We start from the raw sequence: 14,638 nt of genomic DNA on the forward strand, positions 1-14,638 counted from the left end.
GATTGTTCGATCTCTGCCGTATGTCTGAGAATGGGGGAGAGAGTGGTCTTTCGTTCCAAGTTCAGGGCGTGGCATGAGAGAGAGAGGTGGAGAGAGATAGAGGGTTGATGGAGTTCGACGCATCTTTACCCAGTGGCATTGTGGTCATCACGCAATGGGGCCCCAGTGTGATTCACAGATCTTTTCACTTGTTGGCCACCTTTGGTCCTCGTTCAGAGCTGTTATGTGGTCTCATTCAGCGATACACAAGCCTCCTTCATGTTTGCACAGTGACAAGGTGTCGAGCGACGAGCCAAGGTCACGACGCCTGCCTTGCCCAGGGCACCTCGCGGTACCATGCCCCATCTCCATGGAGAGAGAGGGGCAACGATACCAACGCTTGATGGAACAAAAAAAATATACACACACACACACGTAAAGGGGTCTTTTGCACAAAGCTCGACCACAGCCACAGCGTCGGAGTGTGGCGTCACTGCGCCATGTGTGGCTTTCGAAGACTGCAACATTCCAGGCAGGTTCCAAATTCAGCTTGTCGGTGAGCAACAGTCTGCATCCTTGATTGATCCAAGGTCCCTCGTGCGATGCCACATATGGGTGGATGCTCTGTGATAGTGGACGCTGGCAGTCCAGTCATGGATGGTTTCAGACACTGTGCCAAACATGCAGCCTACGGCCCAATATACAGTGTCCATAAATTCTTATCACTGACCCGTTCCACTGACGTCATTCATCCATCACGCCAACACTCACTCGACGCCTCAAACACAGACAAGGTTGGTCCACCATGACATACATGATGGCGCCTTCAACAGCTGTCCCCGGACGTCTCAAACCATAATCACCGGTCTTATAGCTTGGCAAGACGCGACATGATCCGATACCGAAATACACCTCCGAAGTTAAGTAAAGCACAGCGTTGCTCAGCCCAGCAGCAAAGAATACGGCAAAGGCCCTGGGATACGAACACGCGACACGCCTCCGCAGTCATCAAAGCCAGACACCAATCATTTGTCGCAATGCCACTCGGGCCCTGGCCCTGATGCAGGCTGAGCGAAGGCGCCAAAAGTATCTTTCTTGGCTGTGCCCCAGTACAGTCTGGTGTGTGGTGCAGCAGCGATCGCTGCCAACCTTTATGTGGGATCGATGATGTCGAACAGACAGGGTCATTTCACCCACAGGTTCCTGTCCTGCCTCGATCGATCGAGCAATGAAAACCGTCAATATCATCATGGGCCTCTCTTGAGTCTAATCAAAGTTAGACCACGGCCGAACAAACGGACAAAACTAAATCGCCAAGCGACCGAGCGAGCGAGCGAGCACACACAGTTCCCCCATAGGAATCTTCACCACCCTCCAGTCTCCCATCTATCTTGGCTCGCTCTTTCCGTTGCAAGCCTGCATTCATCAATGAGCAGACAAACAGACTGCCATGCCATTTTGGGAGCGTGTGCTCGGCCTGCAGTACAGCTACATCATCACCGCTTGATTGAGCGAGGCAGACCCCTTTCCTGATCTTCTTCCTTCACTGGCTGGCACGCCCAACCCTGTCAAGCTAGCTCCGAGCTGCTGGGCTGGCATCCAGTCCTCGTCCTCCAGGTCAAATCGATGTTAGTATTTGTTGACGCACCTCCCACCATCACCTTGGGCGTCCTCTCCCTCCCTCGCCATGCCCTTCACGGTTGTCCGCGGTAGCAGCAGCAGCAGGCCCACACAGCCATCCTCACTCGACGACGTCGAGGTTGCACACCCGGCCAATACGACCTCCGCGGTGCGACCACCATTCAATTCTCAGCTTACTTCGGAGCGCCTGCGCGAGAGTTTTCGCCTGCATGTTCTCGTGTCCCAAATGGGCGGCAAGATTGAAAAGGGCAGAAGGCCCGTCTTCAAAGAGATTGGCCTCGACATTGACTCTGCCAACACTGCTCACTCCCTGGCGGCTTGTCGTCACCACCCAGATCACCGTCAGCCAGAGCACCAGCCCTCGTGTCCTATCAGCCCAGCGCAGGAGTCGCCGGTCCATCGCGAGAAAGACGTGGGCGATACTTCCCGAGTCCCTGTGAGCAAGCCCTCTGAGACGACAGTGAAACCCCGTCGTCACGACAGCTCCGGCATCGTCCCATCGGCCAACGTTCGGCCACGCATACGGAAACGCCAGGTCTCCGAGCCAGCTGCATCCTGGTATTCGAGGTTCACCGGTTCGAGGAATCAGTCCCGGGTTCAAAGCACATCAGGAGGCCCCCCACAGGCTACCCCGGGGCTCCAGCGCTTTGCATTGATCGTCGCCCTTGTATGCGTCGTTATTCCTGGCTTTACTCTCACCTCACGTAACTACCAGATGGAGGCGGGCACCGCCGAGGCGGGGGTGATCACGAAGCGCGAGACCAGCCCTACCGACGTCTGCAATCGATGGGCGCACCAGGCCGCCGAACTCAATGGCACGCTGTACATCTACGGCGGCGAGGCGAAGAAAGACGAGAGTCAGGAGTCCAACACGTGGAATAATTACTTCCTGACGCTGGACCTGACGGAAGACTGGAAGACGGACAAGCCGGCGCTCAAGGGTCTAGAGATACCTGATGGCCCCCCTGCTGTGGCCAATGGGTATCTGTGGCGCGATTACGAGAACCTCTTCCTGTATGGTGGACAATTCGCCGACAACCCATATAAGGACCCTGCGCCCGAGTCGCTCTGGAGGTACAACATTCAAGACCAGAAGTGGACCGAGTTCCAGAACCCAGAGACATCGAAAGGGAATTTCTCAGAGCCCGCTGGCCAACCCGTGCATCGATCCGCAGAGGGCGCTGGCGTCTCCGTGCCCGAGCTTGGTCTCAGCTGGTATTTTGGAGGACACCAGGATTGGGCGACGATTCCTGGCTGGTCCAGACAGGTCCCCCGCATCTATCTGAACAGCCTGCTCGAGTTCACCCACCCGGGATATGCCAATGACGGCGTCGACAAGATCGCCAGCGGCAACGGCGCGGGTGATGGTGGCATCTTCCGCAACATCACCACTGGAGGCATTCAGGCCGATGAGTTCCCCAACCGTGCGGACGGTATCCTGGTCTTCGTGCCAGGCTGGGGCAAGAAGGGCGTCTTGATTGGCATGGCCGGGGGCGCAAAGGACGTCTTCACTCGTAACTTTGAGACGTTGACCGTCTATGATATCGAGAGCTCAGAATGGTTCCACCAGGAAGCCACGGGCGACATTCCCGGTGTGCGCGTCAATCCATGCGCCGTCATCGCAAGCTCACCGGATGCCTCGAGCTTCCAGATATACATGTTTGGCGGGCAGAACCTCCAGCCCTTTGTAAGGCCCCCTTGTGATCGATCCTTGTACGATCATGCTAATGCGGTAACAGCAAGAACAGACGCAATACGACGACATGTATATCCTCACGATCCCATCCTTTATATGGATTAAAGCCGACCCGGACTCAGAGTATGCTCCTAGCGGCCGCGCGGGACACACTTGCACCATGCGCGACGGACAGATCATTGTGGTCGGAGGCTACACTGGTGAAGACCAGCCTTGCGACGACCCTGGAATCTACGTCTTCGATGCTTCTTCTCTCAAGTGGACGAACGAGTTCAAGGCGGGTGATCACGACGCCGACCACCATCCCGACAACAGTGTCCTCGCGGGCTCATGGGGATACGCGGTCCCTGACAAAGTACAGAAGGCGATCGGCGGTGACGAGGAGGGCGGCGCTACCGCCACGCAACCCGACTCAGGGCCGGCGACGGGTGGTCCCTTTGCGACAGGCCAGGCGCCAGTGTTTACGATCACCCAGGGGGGTTCCACCACAACAATCACCCCGACCTCCCAGCCCGACTCCAGTGACGGAGAGCACGGGAGCCCGCCAGCCGCTGACGATAACAGCGGCCCGAACCCGGGCCTGATTGCGGCCGGTGTCGTCGCCGGCGTGCTCGGTGCGCTGGCCCTCTACCTCGGGTTCTGCACTTGGCTGTACCGTCGCCAGGTGGCCGCCTACAAGCAACATATTGCGACCACGAACCGGTACTCGGGCGCCTCAGCCGATGCCTTTGCCCCCGTGGGTCTCTTCTCACGCCGACAGGAGCGGTCCGCGTCAGCGGACAGCGAGAGCTTTGGCTGGGTGGGGTCTGAGCGAAGTCGACCCGCACCGCTCTTGACGGCCGAGCAGGTATGGCTCTCGGACGAGCCCACGCCGAGTGCGGGTAGCGGGAGCGGCACGGCGAAGAAGAGTGAGGAACGTATGAGCGGCAGTGGCAGCGAGAGCACGGAGAACCTGCTCGAGGGGCGGGAGCCGAGCTTCTTCAGTGTGGTCATGGGCCCGCGCCGGGCGCTGCGGGTGGTCAATGGCATGGATTGATGGATGGATGACGAAGCGATGAGAAACGATGATGTATTTCTGTTTTTATGGTGTTCCTTCTTTCACTCTCGCTCTAGATACCCCATTCGATATAAAGTTAAATGATATTTCTCCAAAAGAATTCTGAAAACGTCAACGTTTTATCCCTTGTCCTGTGAACTCCTGGCGTGCTTGTCGCGATGCAGCAGAAAAGATTGATGCGCGTTCGTGTGTATTCATGTCATGACAGCCTCTCGAGCTGCTCCTCCGGCACCGTCCGAACAAAGGCGTGGTCGAGGAAGTGAAGCCAGGCCTTGTTCTTCTTGTGCTTGGACTTTTTGTGCTTCTTGCCCTTGCGCAAAAGCTGCAGAGCGTCGTCTTCTTCAACGTCTGTGTCGTCTTCGAAATCAGTGTCTTCGTCGTCTTCATCCTCGTCCGTCTCAGCGTCAAAATAGTCCATGTCGTACTCCACATTGTCCTCCTCCTCCGTGCCGTCCCAGAGCGCCTTGCCTTTCCCCTTGTGCTTCTTCTTGTTCTTCTTTTTCTTTTCTCTCTTTCCGATGCGATGCGCTAACTTCAGATAGTTTATGACCGTCAAGTCATCTAGTTTGTAGATCTTGTCGTCAAAAGTGCTGTACTCGACCTCGAACTTGAAGGGCCGGGGCTTGGGTTTTCTAAACTGGGGCTCGTCGTCTTGGTGGTCTCCATCACGCCACTTGTTGCTGTCGGCGTCCGGGGCGGCGATGTCGTTGTTGATGTGTGTCAGATTTGCGAAATACTGCGTGTAACCCGTGAAGGTGAGAGGCTGGGGATAGTACGCCGGGCCGGGCGTCGAACCCTTGGGAGGGTCCTCGGGGAGATGCAGGTTCGGATCCTTTGGCTTGTTTGGTTTCTTATGCTTCTTCTTCTTTTTCTTTCGCTCAGCCTGGAGGTCGTTCCGTAGCTGCCTGGCGTCTTGGCTGCTCAGTTCGTCGTCTGACCAATCTCCGCCCACCGACATGGGCTTGTACGCCGTTTCATCAAAGGTGTCGGTCCATACCGCCGCATCTTGCAGACCTGTGACGTTGTACTCGATGATTCGCATCGTCGGAAAGTAATTGGGCACAATGCTGGGGCTCACAAAGGACAAGATGTACCTCTCGGCGTACTTGCCCCCAATTTTGTGTAACTTGTCCTTCTTCTTCTTCTTCTTCTTCTTGTGCTTCTTCTTCTTCCCTTTTTTCCGAGAAGCATCAATGTCTTGGCTCTCGGAGTCAACGTCGGCCTTGGTCGCGGACTTGAGTGCATCTCCTGGAATTTTCAACCATCCTTTCCGAAGATCTTGAAGGTAGTCTTCTTTCGAGGCCACCGATACCTCGTCGTCCTGGGCGTCAACATCATCGTCCTCCTCAGCCATGTTTGCGTCATCGTTTTCCTCGGACAGGGCTTGGGCATTGATGGCCAAGTCCGCCTCCCTGGTGTCCTGGAGTAGGAAATGGTCAATGTTCATGTGACCATACAGAGAGCCGGTCACCACATCCCGATACTTGTGCAACCACAATGTATACTTCTGCCAGCATGTCTCATCCCATAGTTTCTTGCTCGAGGTTCTCGCGGGAGGCACATGGCCGATGAGGATGGCCTTCATGCCCCGCTGCCGGAAGAGCTCGAGTTGGACGCGCAGCCACTCCATATGCTGATATCCGGGCTCGGTGGGGCTGGCGCAGCCGTCGACGCCGGCATTGCGATCGAAGAAGTACATGGTGTTCAGGCTGAAGACGGCCAGCTTCTGGGGAACGACCTCTGACCAGAACCAGCCACCAAACTCAAAGGAGTGGCGCTGCTCCTCGGGGATGAAGCGCCTCCATATGTCGCTGTACTTGCGCAGCCATCGATTGGGGCCCGGGTAGAAGATATTGTGCGGTAGGAAGTCGTTGTTTCCCCACGTCGGCACCACGGGGATCTGCATGCGCCCGTGGTTCGATCCGAATGTGTCGACAAATTTATCAGCCATCATCTGATTCGTGCTCAACACCTCGGCAGCGCTCCTGGGATACTTCTCGTCACTGTCGTGCCGGGCCGAGTCGCCTGTCCAGACCACGAAATCGACGTCATCGCGGATATTCTCTTGGATCCAATTGAATGTCGCATTGACGAGCGAGAATGGTGAGTCGCAGTCCGTCGTCTCGGCGCCGTAGACTCCAGCGAGGCCCTTTTTGCGATGGCATGCCAGTCCCGCTTCGGTCGACGAGTGTGCCTTGTAGTATTGGTCTGGGTGGAAATCTGCAGGGTCCCACAGTCAGTGACCCGTCCTATCGCATGACGCAGGTCCGAAACCTAATCGAACAGCAGCAGCGGCAGCAAACCACCAGTCTTCAGCTTGCAGAGATACAGGAAAGACGAAACGCGAAAAAAAAAAAAAAAGCCATAACGAGGAAGTGGTGCGTACCTGTGATGTGCAAGAACTTGCCCGTGAGTTTACGGTGTTGTTCTTCTGCTTGGGGCCTCCGTAGCACAGATTGCGAATCCTCAGCGAGAGGCGACGCTGCAGCGATCTGGCTGGAGAAAGTTGCTAACAGCAATAAGAGGTGCGACCAGCGCGCTGTGGGCGACATGTTGGTCGCTCCAATCTGTATGTCGCCAGGATATTTCGAGACGGCTAGCGATGGTGGTGTCTCGCGCCGCGACCTGGTCGAGGCATGAGAAGCGAGAGGATGTCGAGAGGGAGCTTCTTGCGAGAATGGAATAAGTGAGTGGGTGAGTAAGTACTCAATGCATTGAGGATTGAGGCGGAATGTTGGCCACTGAAAAGAAGGTCACTAATAAAAAAGATGTCAGCACAGGCAATGAACCAGGGGTTTCACTCAATTGGCAGATCCTGTCCAGTCTAGTCCCGTGGACTGCATCCCGCCAGGCCCTCCCGGGACAAAGCGGGTCCAGCCAGTGCAGTCAGCGGGATCTTCCAGCGAGCAAGCGCTGGACACGTGCCTGTGGTCGGACCGTCAGGCACCCACTAAACGGATGGATGTGCCCAGCGGAACCAGCGGAACAGCATAAGTAGGGAGGAATTTTACTTACACACGAAGCTAGGTGAGATTTCTGGCAAGACACAAAGATCGAGTATTTCAGACAAAAGCGGCTTCATGGTCTTTTAAGAGAATCCCCATGGCACGGGCACGCGTGCAAGACCCCACGGCCCCGCTCCAATCGTCTGTCTGTTTGCTCACGCGTCCATGGCCCCGCGACTCGCTGTCGTCTCCCCCAGCGAATCTCAATTGTGAGATCGTACACGTGCAGTGGCGAGACGGCAGTCTGGCAGAGAACGGCTGGCCTACGGCTGGCTGAGGTGGCTCACGCGGCACCCTGATGGCTCGATGGGGATGGGGGTGAGTGCCGAAATCCGCGATGCACTGTGAAGAATGCCCACGTGCACGTGACCAAGTAGATGAATAAGACTCTTTGGGAGTGAAGCATCAGCGTGAGACTCCCAGCAACGGCAACAACTCGCATCCAAATGCTGTTAAATCACGAGAACGGGCCGTGTTCGATACATGTACATCAATTCCATAGTGGAGCAAATGCATGTTGATCATCGTAATGATGGCTCTTGGTGCGCAGTTAGTGTTCGAATTGGTGACCTCATCCTGCCCCCTGTTTCCCCAGCCTATTCCCTACTCCACACCTGCTTCACATGTCAGAATTCAACATCCGGACGGGAAGTCCGCGACACCTATCCCAATCGATATCGAGAAAGCACACGACAGCTTGCTCGATTTGAAGTCCATTCCATCCTTAGGACAGCGCCTCATCACGCAAAGCAAAGGACACTTACACCATACCTCATCCCGAGCGACCGGACGGAAGAAGAGCCAAAGACGATGATGAGCTGAGACGCCAGCATCGCATCGGGCAATAATTTACACAGCCGACTTCCCCACACAGGGACCGAGCAGATGATCTGTCTTCTTCCTCGGCAACAATGGGCCTCGTCCTCGCCGTGTGGAGGGTCGTTGTCGACGTAGCCAGCTTCTGGCGCAAGGTACGTCCGTTCTGCTCCAGTGCCGCCCCTCATCGTCAGCACCAGCGCCTCTGTTCCCACAATGCGCCGTCATGGCCAACCTCCTGCTGACTCCGTATCAGAAACTGCTTTGTTGGTATTCGAGTCGCAACCCCGTCGAACTATGGCTGCACCTCCTGCGCGAGGCCACCACCTACGAAGAGTGGGAGGAGGCGTCTCTCCATATCGACAACCTCCTCGGACTCGACCTATGGCGCAACAACCCAACATCAAAATACTATGACTGGAGACTTCTCACGTCTCGTCTGCACTCCCTGATCGAAGCGCGCGAGGGGGGTGACTTTACCACCCTAGTCGACCTTCTTCGATCGGGTCTCGTCCGGAACTTGGGCAACATCACCAGCCCCAAGTTGTACAATCGCGCACTCTCGGGTACCAAATACCTCATCGAGGAGTATATCACGCAAGTCGCCGAATCGATCGAGGAGATATCAACGCTGCCCACGAGCCACGCAAATGGCAACCCCACTGGGGACATGGTCCTCACCAACCAGATGAAACTGGATTTCATACACGACACCCGGCAAGCGTTCGGCCGGAGCACCCTCGTCCTGCAGAGCGGCGCCATGTTTGGCCTCTGCCATCTCGGCGTCGTCAAAGCTCTGTTCTTGAGGGGGCTGCTGCCACGCATCATCACCGGCACGGCGACAGGCGCCCTGGTGGCCGCGCTGGTGGCCATTCACACCACGGAGGAGATGCCAGCTGTGCTAAAGGGTGAAGGAATCGATCTGTCTGCCTTTGCGTCAGTGCTGAGCGCCGCCGGAGCTGCCGAGAGAAGGGGCCTGCGGTCGAGGTGGGATACACTCACGAGGAGGGTCAAACGCTTTGTCAGAGAGGGGTACTTCTTCGACGTCAAGGTCTTGGAGGACTGTGTCCGAGCCAACGTGGGCAACTTGACCTTTGAGGAGGCATACAATCGCAGCAAGAGGGTGCTCAACATCACCGTGGCTACGGGGAGCAACGGCGGCGTGCCTACTCTGCTCAACTACCTGACAGCACCCAACGTCGTAAGTGCACCAGCGTGCCCTTCAGGAGGCCGGTATCTAACGTGTGCAGCTCATCTGGACGGCGGCCGTTGCCTCGAATGCATCGTCGCCGACACTCTATGGCACGGGCAAGACGACCCTCCTGTGCAAGGACCTTGACGGCAACATTGTGCCATGGGCTCCAGCGAATATGGCCGACTTTCACCACTGGACGCACATCTCCTACAACGACCGTGACTCGCCGCTGCGACGCATCGCCGAGCTGTTCAACGTGAACCACTTCATCGTGAGTCAGGCGAGACCGTATCTCATCCCGTTCCTCCAATCAGACATGCATGGCCCTGCAGTCCTCGAATCGAAGGGCTGGACCACCCAGCTCTCCGCCTTCATGATCCGCGTGGTGGGCCTTGAGATTCGGCATCGTCTGCGTCAGCTCGATACCCTGTGTCTACTGCCCGCCAGCATCCGGCGGTTCTTGGTCGACGAGCAGATCCCCGCCGCGTCCATGACCTTAGTGCCCGAAGTGACGGCGTCCGATTTCGTCCGTCTCCTCGAGACACCAACCCGCGAGACGGTCAACTACTGGATACTCAGGGGGGAGAGGAGTGTGTGGCCGGCCGTGGCGGCGCTACGGATACGCTGCGCCGTCGAGAATGAGTTGGACCGGTCGTATCAGGTCGTGCGCAAGCTCAAGGCGGGTGGGCTCAGGCGCAAAGGCAGTATGCCTTCGACTATTGAGCCAGCCCAGTGAACAAGACAAAACTGCAGGGTTGTTCTTCTATCTCTTGCGTCTTCATATTGGGTCCGACCACCTCAACTTGGCGTCATGCCTGGTGGATCGACCTACAATCTGGGTAAAATTGCTGCCGTATGCATTACACATTGCGACTCTCTTGTCTTCCTTGGTGCATGCTGGGTCCGCGACATCGGCCATCAGTGACCTCTGAAGATACTACGAAGGTTTGGTGGCGGCGCTTAGCCCTCGAGTCTTGGGGCTTATCCAGGCTCCTGGCGAACTCTCGTCGGCCGGAGTGTTCTTTCCGTTCATTCACAAAAGCCATCGCTGTTCCTTTCTTTCCCGCTCATACCTGGCATCGCCATCGCAAAAGCACGGAGGGATCAGAAAGACAAACTCATCGTCCTCAACACCATCGACTCTCGCAACAGCCCTCGATAGATTTATACGTCTTGATTTGCATCATGGAACCAGAGAAGGAGAAGGAGATCGCGCCTGGGCAAGACCGCGGCCACTTACGCTCGGTGGCATCCATGCTCGCCCACCCTTTCCACAGTCCACGGGCCACCAAAGAGGTACCATCGCCCTCAGCCACAAGCGGAGATATCACATCCGAGGAAGCTGCCCACAAGGGTGTGCAAGAAAAAACAGTTGATGATGATTGGATCCTCATCACAGAACAGATGGATGCTGTCGTGGTCTGCAGCACAGCAGCAGCAGCAGCAGTTCGTGACACTCCCGCCGAGCCGACCGGCGCCCCCGAGACGAGCCGCGACGCCCACCGTATAGCCGAGCAGATTGCCGATTTCCAAAGGCACCGTGACAAGACAGTGTCAAAGAAAGCGAAGGGCAAGCAACCCGCAGCCGTAGCATCGTCATCGTCATCGGCATCAGTGCCGCCACCACCGCCACCAGCGGACCGCGCAAGGATGGAAATTCTGGAGCAACTCAGGGAGAACAGGCGGAGGATGCAGAACGGACTTTCTCTCGACGATCTGCCTACATGTACCGACAAGACCACGGCGCGCAACCACGTCGACTACATGCCGACGACGGAAGCTCAGCCCTCTCAGCCCCCGTCCTCCGCCGAAGTAAGCTACGCCGCTGGTCCTGCCATGGGCTATACCGCGTCCCCCTGGAGGCAATTTGACGCGCACCTCTTTGACGATCCGTCACTGTATTTTCAGCGACCGTTCGATCCGCCGTCTAGTGCCCGTGCCCCGTGCCAAAGATTCCCACAAGCGTACATGTATCCTGAGGCGTACGACCAGGACCAAGAACAACCGCAGCCGTGCGGACCTGTTGTGTATGGGTCGTCGGGGCACTATCCGTACTATCAGTAGAGCGCGCTCACCTTGATGTGCGAGGTGGAGAGACGAGGGCTGATGTTGTTGGATGGGCAGGATATGGTGGACGTGGTGGTTTGATCTCTGGCTGAGACGACGGACACCAGGATGCGCGAGGTTCAAACTCGAATAATTTCGCAGGTCTGCTCGATTCACTCATTTAATAGGAGTCGTTTCACCGATTAGGGTTCGGATACTTTCAGTGTCTGCTTTGACCTTTGCGTAGCGTGCTATCTATCACCTTTGTGGCCAGCAGCCAAGTAGCGACTAACAGTTCTTTCAAGTAAAATGGCGCTAGTCCCGGCTTTCACCCTCTGGCAAATCGGGGAGATTGGCTGATTTGTTGACAATCTCAAGGGAAAACGCTGGTCCCTCACAGGAGAGCACCTCGTATTCCCCCAGACATTGACAGCGGTGACCAGGTCCACTCCTCAGGCTACTGTATGTATCCGTAGAACACATGTGCTGGCATCCCTGCATAAGCACTTTGATCTACAATTCTACATCGGTCCTCGATCCGAGTCGCTATTCGACAGTATCGTCCCTTGCCGTGTCGAGACATTTTCATGCGACGGCAACACTCGCATGAGACATTTGTGCTCCGCGAGACAGGGGGGGGAGGAGATGAAGAAAACAGGTCTCACTCGGAAAGGGACGGACTTTGTGGAAGCGAGGAATGCGGTCGTGTTCATGGTTTCATTCAATCAACTGTGTGTATCTGGCACACCCCGCGCGTATGGATGAGCGCAACGCGAACGGACTGACGCCGCAACATGGCCATGCGCGCCTCGTCCGATCAACAGATGCATAGTACACATTCTTGAGGCTTATGGGTCTGGCACACTTCTTTCCTGCTCCCTGCTTCCCCTGCCAAACGCCCTGGGTACGTGAAGAAAGAAAAGAAAAATGTGACCCTCTCTCCGCGAGAGGCGACCCAATGCATTACTAGTACGTATATCTGCGAAATGCTTGAAATGAAGAAGATGTGAGATGCGAAGAGGAGAAAGGAATGCCAAAAAGGGGGCTCCGCAAATTGTGGTGAGGTACATTCAGGTCGTCATCAAGTGTCGAGGTGACGCTTAGTTGAACATGAGAAGGCCAGCAATGGCGGCGAAGAGAAGGGTACCAGGCGCAGCGAGGCCAGCGGCGGCGCTGCCACCGTCGGGGATCTGGGTGGGCTCGCTGGTGGGCTCAGTCTGGGTGGACTCGTCTGCCGCAATTGTTAGCATCCATTCTTTCTTCTTGACATGAGGACGTGAGGCATCACTTACCAGTGGGGGTCGCCATCGCGCTCGAGGACATGGCCGAGGTCTCGGTGAGGGTGGTCACGGGGGTGGTCACGGTGGTGACAGCGGCCGAGGTGGATGTCTCCTCCTCCTCGCTGGTGGGGGTCATGGTCGAGGTGGTGAGCGTCTTGACGACCTCGGTGGTCATGGTGACCACGGTGGAGGACGGGGCGACGGCGACACCCTCGTACTCAAACTGCGCCGAGTAGTTCTCCTCGCCCTCGGCGTCGATGATCTCAAAGGCGTAGGTGCCGGTGGGGAGGTCCTCGAGGGTGAAGGTGAAGGATCCGCCGGTGGCAGAGTCTGGGACGAGTCAGTCAGTCAGTCGATTCAGTCAGACAATCTCGTGGGCAGGACGAGCGTACCGGTCAGCTGCTCGACGGTCTCGAGGTCATCGCTGGGGCCGTCCTTGAGGTTGATGGTGCAGCCAGCGTCACAGCCGGTGAACTCGAGGGTGAAGGGCTCGCCCTCCTGGACGTCAAAGGCCAGGTTGGTGAATGCGGGCTGGGCGGCAACGACAGCGGCAAACGAGAGGACGGCAGCAGAGTACTTCATCTTGGCGGTTGGTGTTTTGTGATGCGTGCTTTTGCTGGTGTTGTTTGCAGAAGCTTGCGAGGTTCAACGAGTGTCGGTGGTGAAGAGCTGTGAAATGGGCGTCAGTTGAGGGTCCAGGTCAAGGTGATTGCGCTCTGAAGGGGTTGTGAGGAGTCGAAAAGCGAGAGAAAATAAACGAGATGGGCGCACTTCCAGACGCTTCAATGAGGCCCATGTCGCTGGCACGCTGGCCCACTGCCCAAAGCTCGTCCGAACATGAACTCGACGAGCCGGAGTGGGCATGGGTGGCAGCCCCAAAGGCTGGAGTGGAGGGTGAAGTTCGGTGATCGGAAGAGATCGACGCAACTTACACGAGTAGAGAGTGCTGGTGAGCGAGTGAAGATGGAGGGCAACAGAGTAGGCGGGCGAGGGGACGGATGGCCCCGTCCAATATATATACATGTGCCTATCGACGCAACCGGACAAGGAATGGAACGGACTAGAGTGAGTGCATGGAGCATTGGAGCTGGCTAATCTCCCATCCAAGCCCAGAATACTGCTAGCAGTAGGAAGTGGGTGCATAACCAAGGAAGCCAGCCTACGTGTACGTACCTGCCTGCCTGCTCCGCCCCCAGATCAGGCGCATCCATCATCAAATGGGCGACTGTCATCGGGTATGCAGCCGCATGCTGGCAGGGGAGAGTCGACAGGGGTCGCGCTGAGCCGTTGCGAGTCGCCCCGTCGCGCGCGTGGCCAACAGAGTCAGAGTCAGACTCTGACCACCAGCCTTCGACAGGACGTTCGCAGTGTGGACTGTGGATGAACTGTGGAGGCTGTCTCACGGTCTCTCCAGTCAGACTGCGCGAGCTGCTGGCTGGCCTACGGTAGCCGCCTGACCGACTAGCCTGATCAGACCAGCGAGAGCATCGAAGAAGGATGCGAAGACATGGACCGACATGGACCTCCCGAAGCGCCAGGCCCATTCATTCCCTGTGGGTGTCGTCCTGTCCCAAACTGGAGATGGCCGACTCTGGCCAAGCGTTGGAGCGGTCCAAGCCATTCCAATCTCGAGGCGCAGCGCCAGTCTACTGTTGGTCGCCACCCCTTGGCTGCTGCTGCTCGCAGCAGCTCCTTGCTTGGCCCAACAGGCTTCCACTGTCCGTCCAGTCGACAGTCCGACTAGTTAGTAAAATTAACTTTGCCGAGACGAATCAGGCACGGCCGCACGCACGGGCGGGCCCCCTCGGGAACCCTCTCTTGTCGCTCGCTCCCACACGGGTCGTTCCATGAGGGAGTTTGGGCGCCTGGGACGCATCCGTAACGGTTAGCGCCACTTGTTGATGACCTCGGGTCGCATTGGAA

At 56.9% G+C, this 14,638-nt stretch overlaps 4 protein-coding genes across 4 annotated transcripts; 2 read left to right on the top strand and 2 right to left on the bottom strand.

The window, feature by feature from the left end:
- Window positions 1–1,666: 1,666 nt before the first annotated feature.
- On the top strand, window positions 1,667–4,352 carry J7T54_001673 (RING finger protein B-like protein; the record flags this gene model as incomplete). The annotated part of the gene is made up of 2 exons (XM_051503694.1): window positions 1,667–3,307; window positions 3,369–4,352. 2 exons carry the CDS (start codon window positions 1,667–1,669, stop codon window positions 4,350–4,352), a joined length of 2,625 nt encoding a protein of 874 aa, XP_051364653.1.
- A 220-nt stretch (window positions 4,353–4,572) lies between these two features.
- On the bottom strand, window positions 4,573–6,925 carry J7T54_001674 (Endopolyphosphatase-like protein; the record flags this gene model as incomplete). Its single annotated transcript, XM_051503695.1, has 2 exons — window positions 4,573–6,593; window positions 6,760–6,925. The coding sequence occupies 2 exons, from the start codon at window positions 6,923–6,925 to the stop codon at window positions 4,573–4,575; spliced, it is 2,187 nt and encodes a 728-aa protein (XP_051364654.1).
- Window positions 6,926–8,289: 1,364 nt separating this feature from the next.
- J7T54_001675 (uncharacterized protein) lies at window positions 8,290–11,453 on the top strand (the record flags this gene model as incomplete). The annotated part of the gene is made up of 4 exons (XM_051503696.1): window positions 8,290–8,349; window positions 8,451–9,395; window positions 9,445–10,093; window positions 10,552–11,453. 4 exons carry the CDS (start codon window positions 8,290–8,292, stop codon window positions 11,451–11,453), a joined length of 2,556 nt encoding a protein of 851 aa, XP_051364655.1.
- Window positions 11,454–12,535: 1,082 nt separating this feature from the next.
- J7T54_001676 (uncharacterized protein) lies at window positions 12,536–13,297 on the bottom strand (the record flags this gene model as incomplete). The annotated part of the gene is made up of 3 exons (XM_051503698.1): window positions 12,536–12,666; window positions 12,728–13,045; window positions 13,108–13,297. The coding sequence occupies 3 exons, from the start codon at window positions 13,295–13,297 to the stop codon at window positions 12,536–12,538; spliced, it is 639 nt and encodes a 212-aa protein (XP_051364656.1).
- Window positions 13,298–14,638: the final 1,341 nt, after the last annotated feature.

This window comes from Emericellopsis cladophorae (assembly GCF_022114955.1).
Source record: "Emericellopsis cladophorae strain MUM 19.33 chromosome Unknown NODE_6_length_900724_cov_123_231613, whole genome shotgun sequence".
Classification (NCBI taxonomy): domain Eukaryota; kingdom Fungi; phylum Ascomycota; class Sordariomycetes; order Hypocreales; family Bionectriaceae; genus Emericellopsis; species Emericellopsis cladophorae.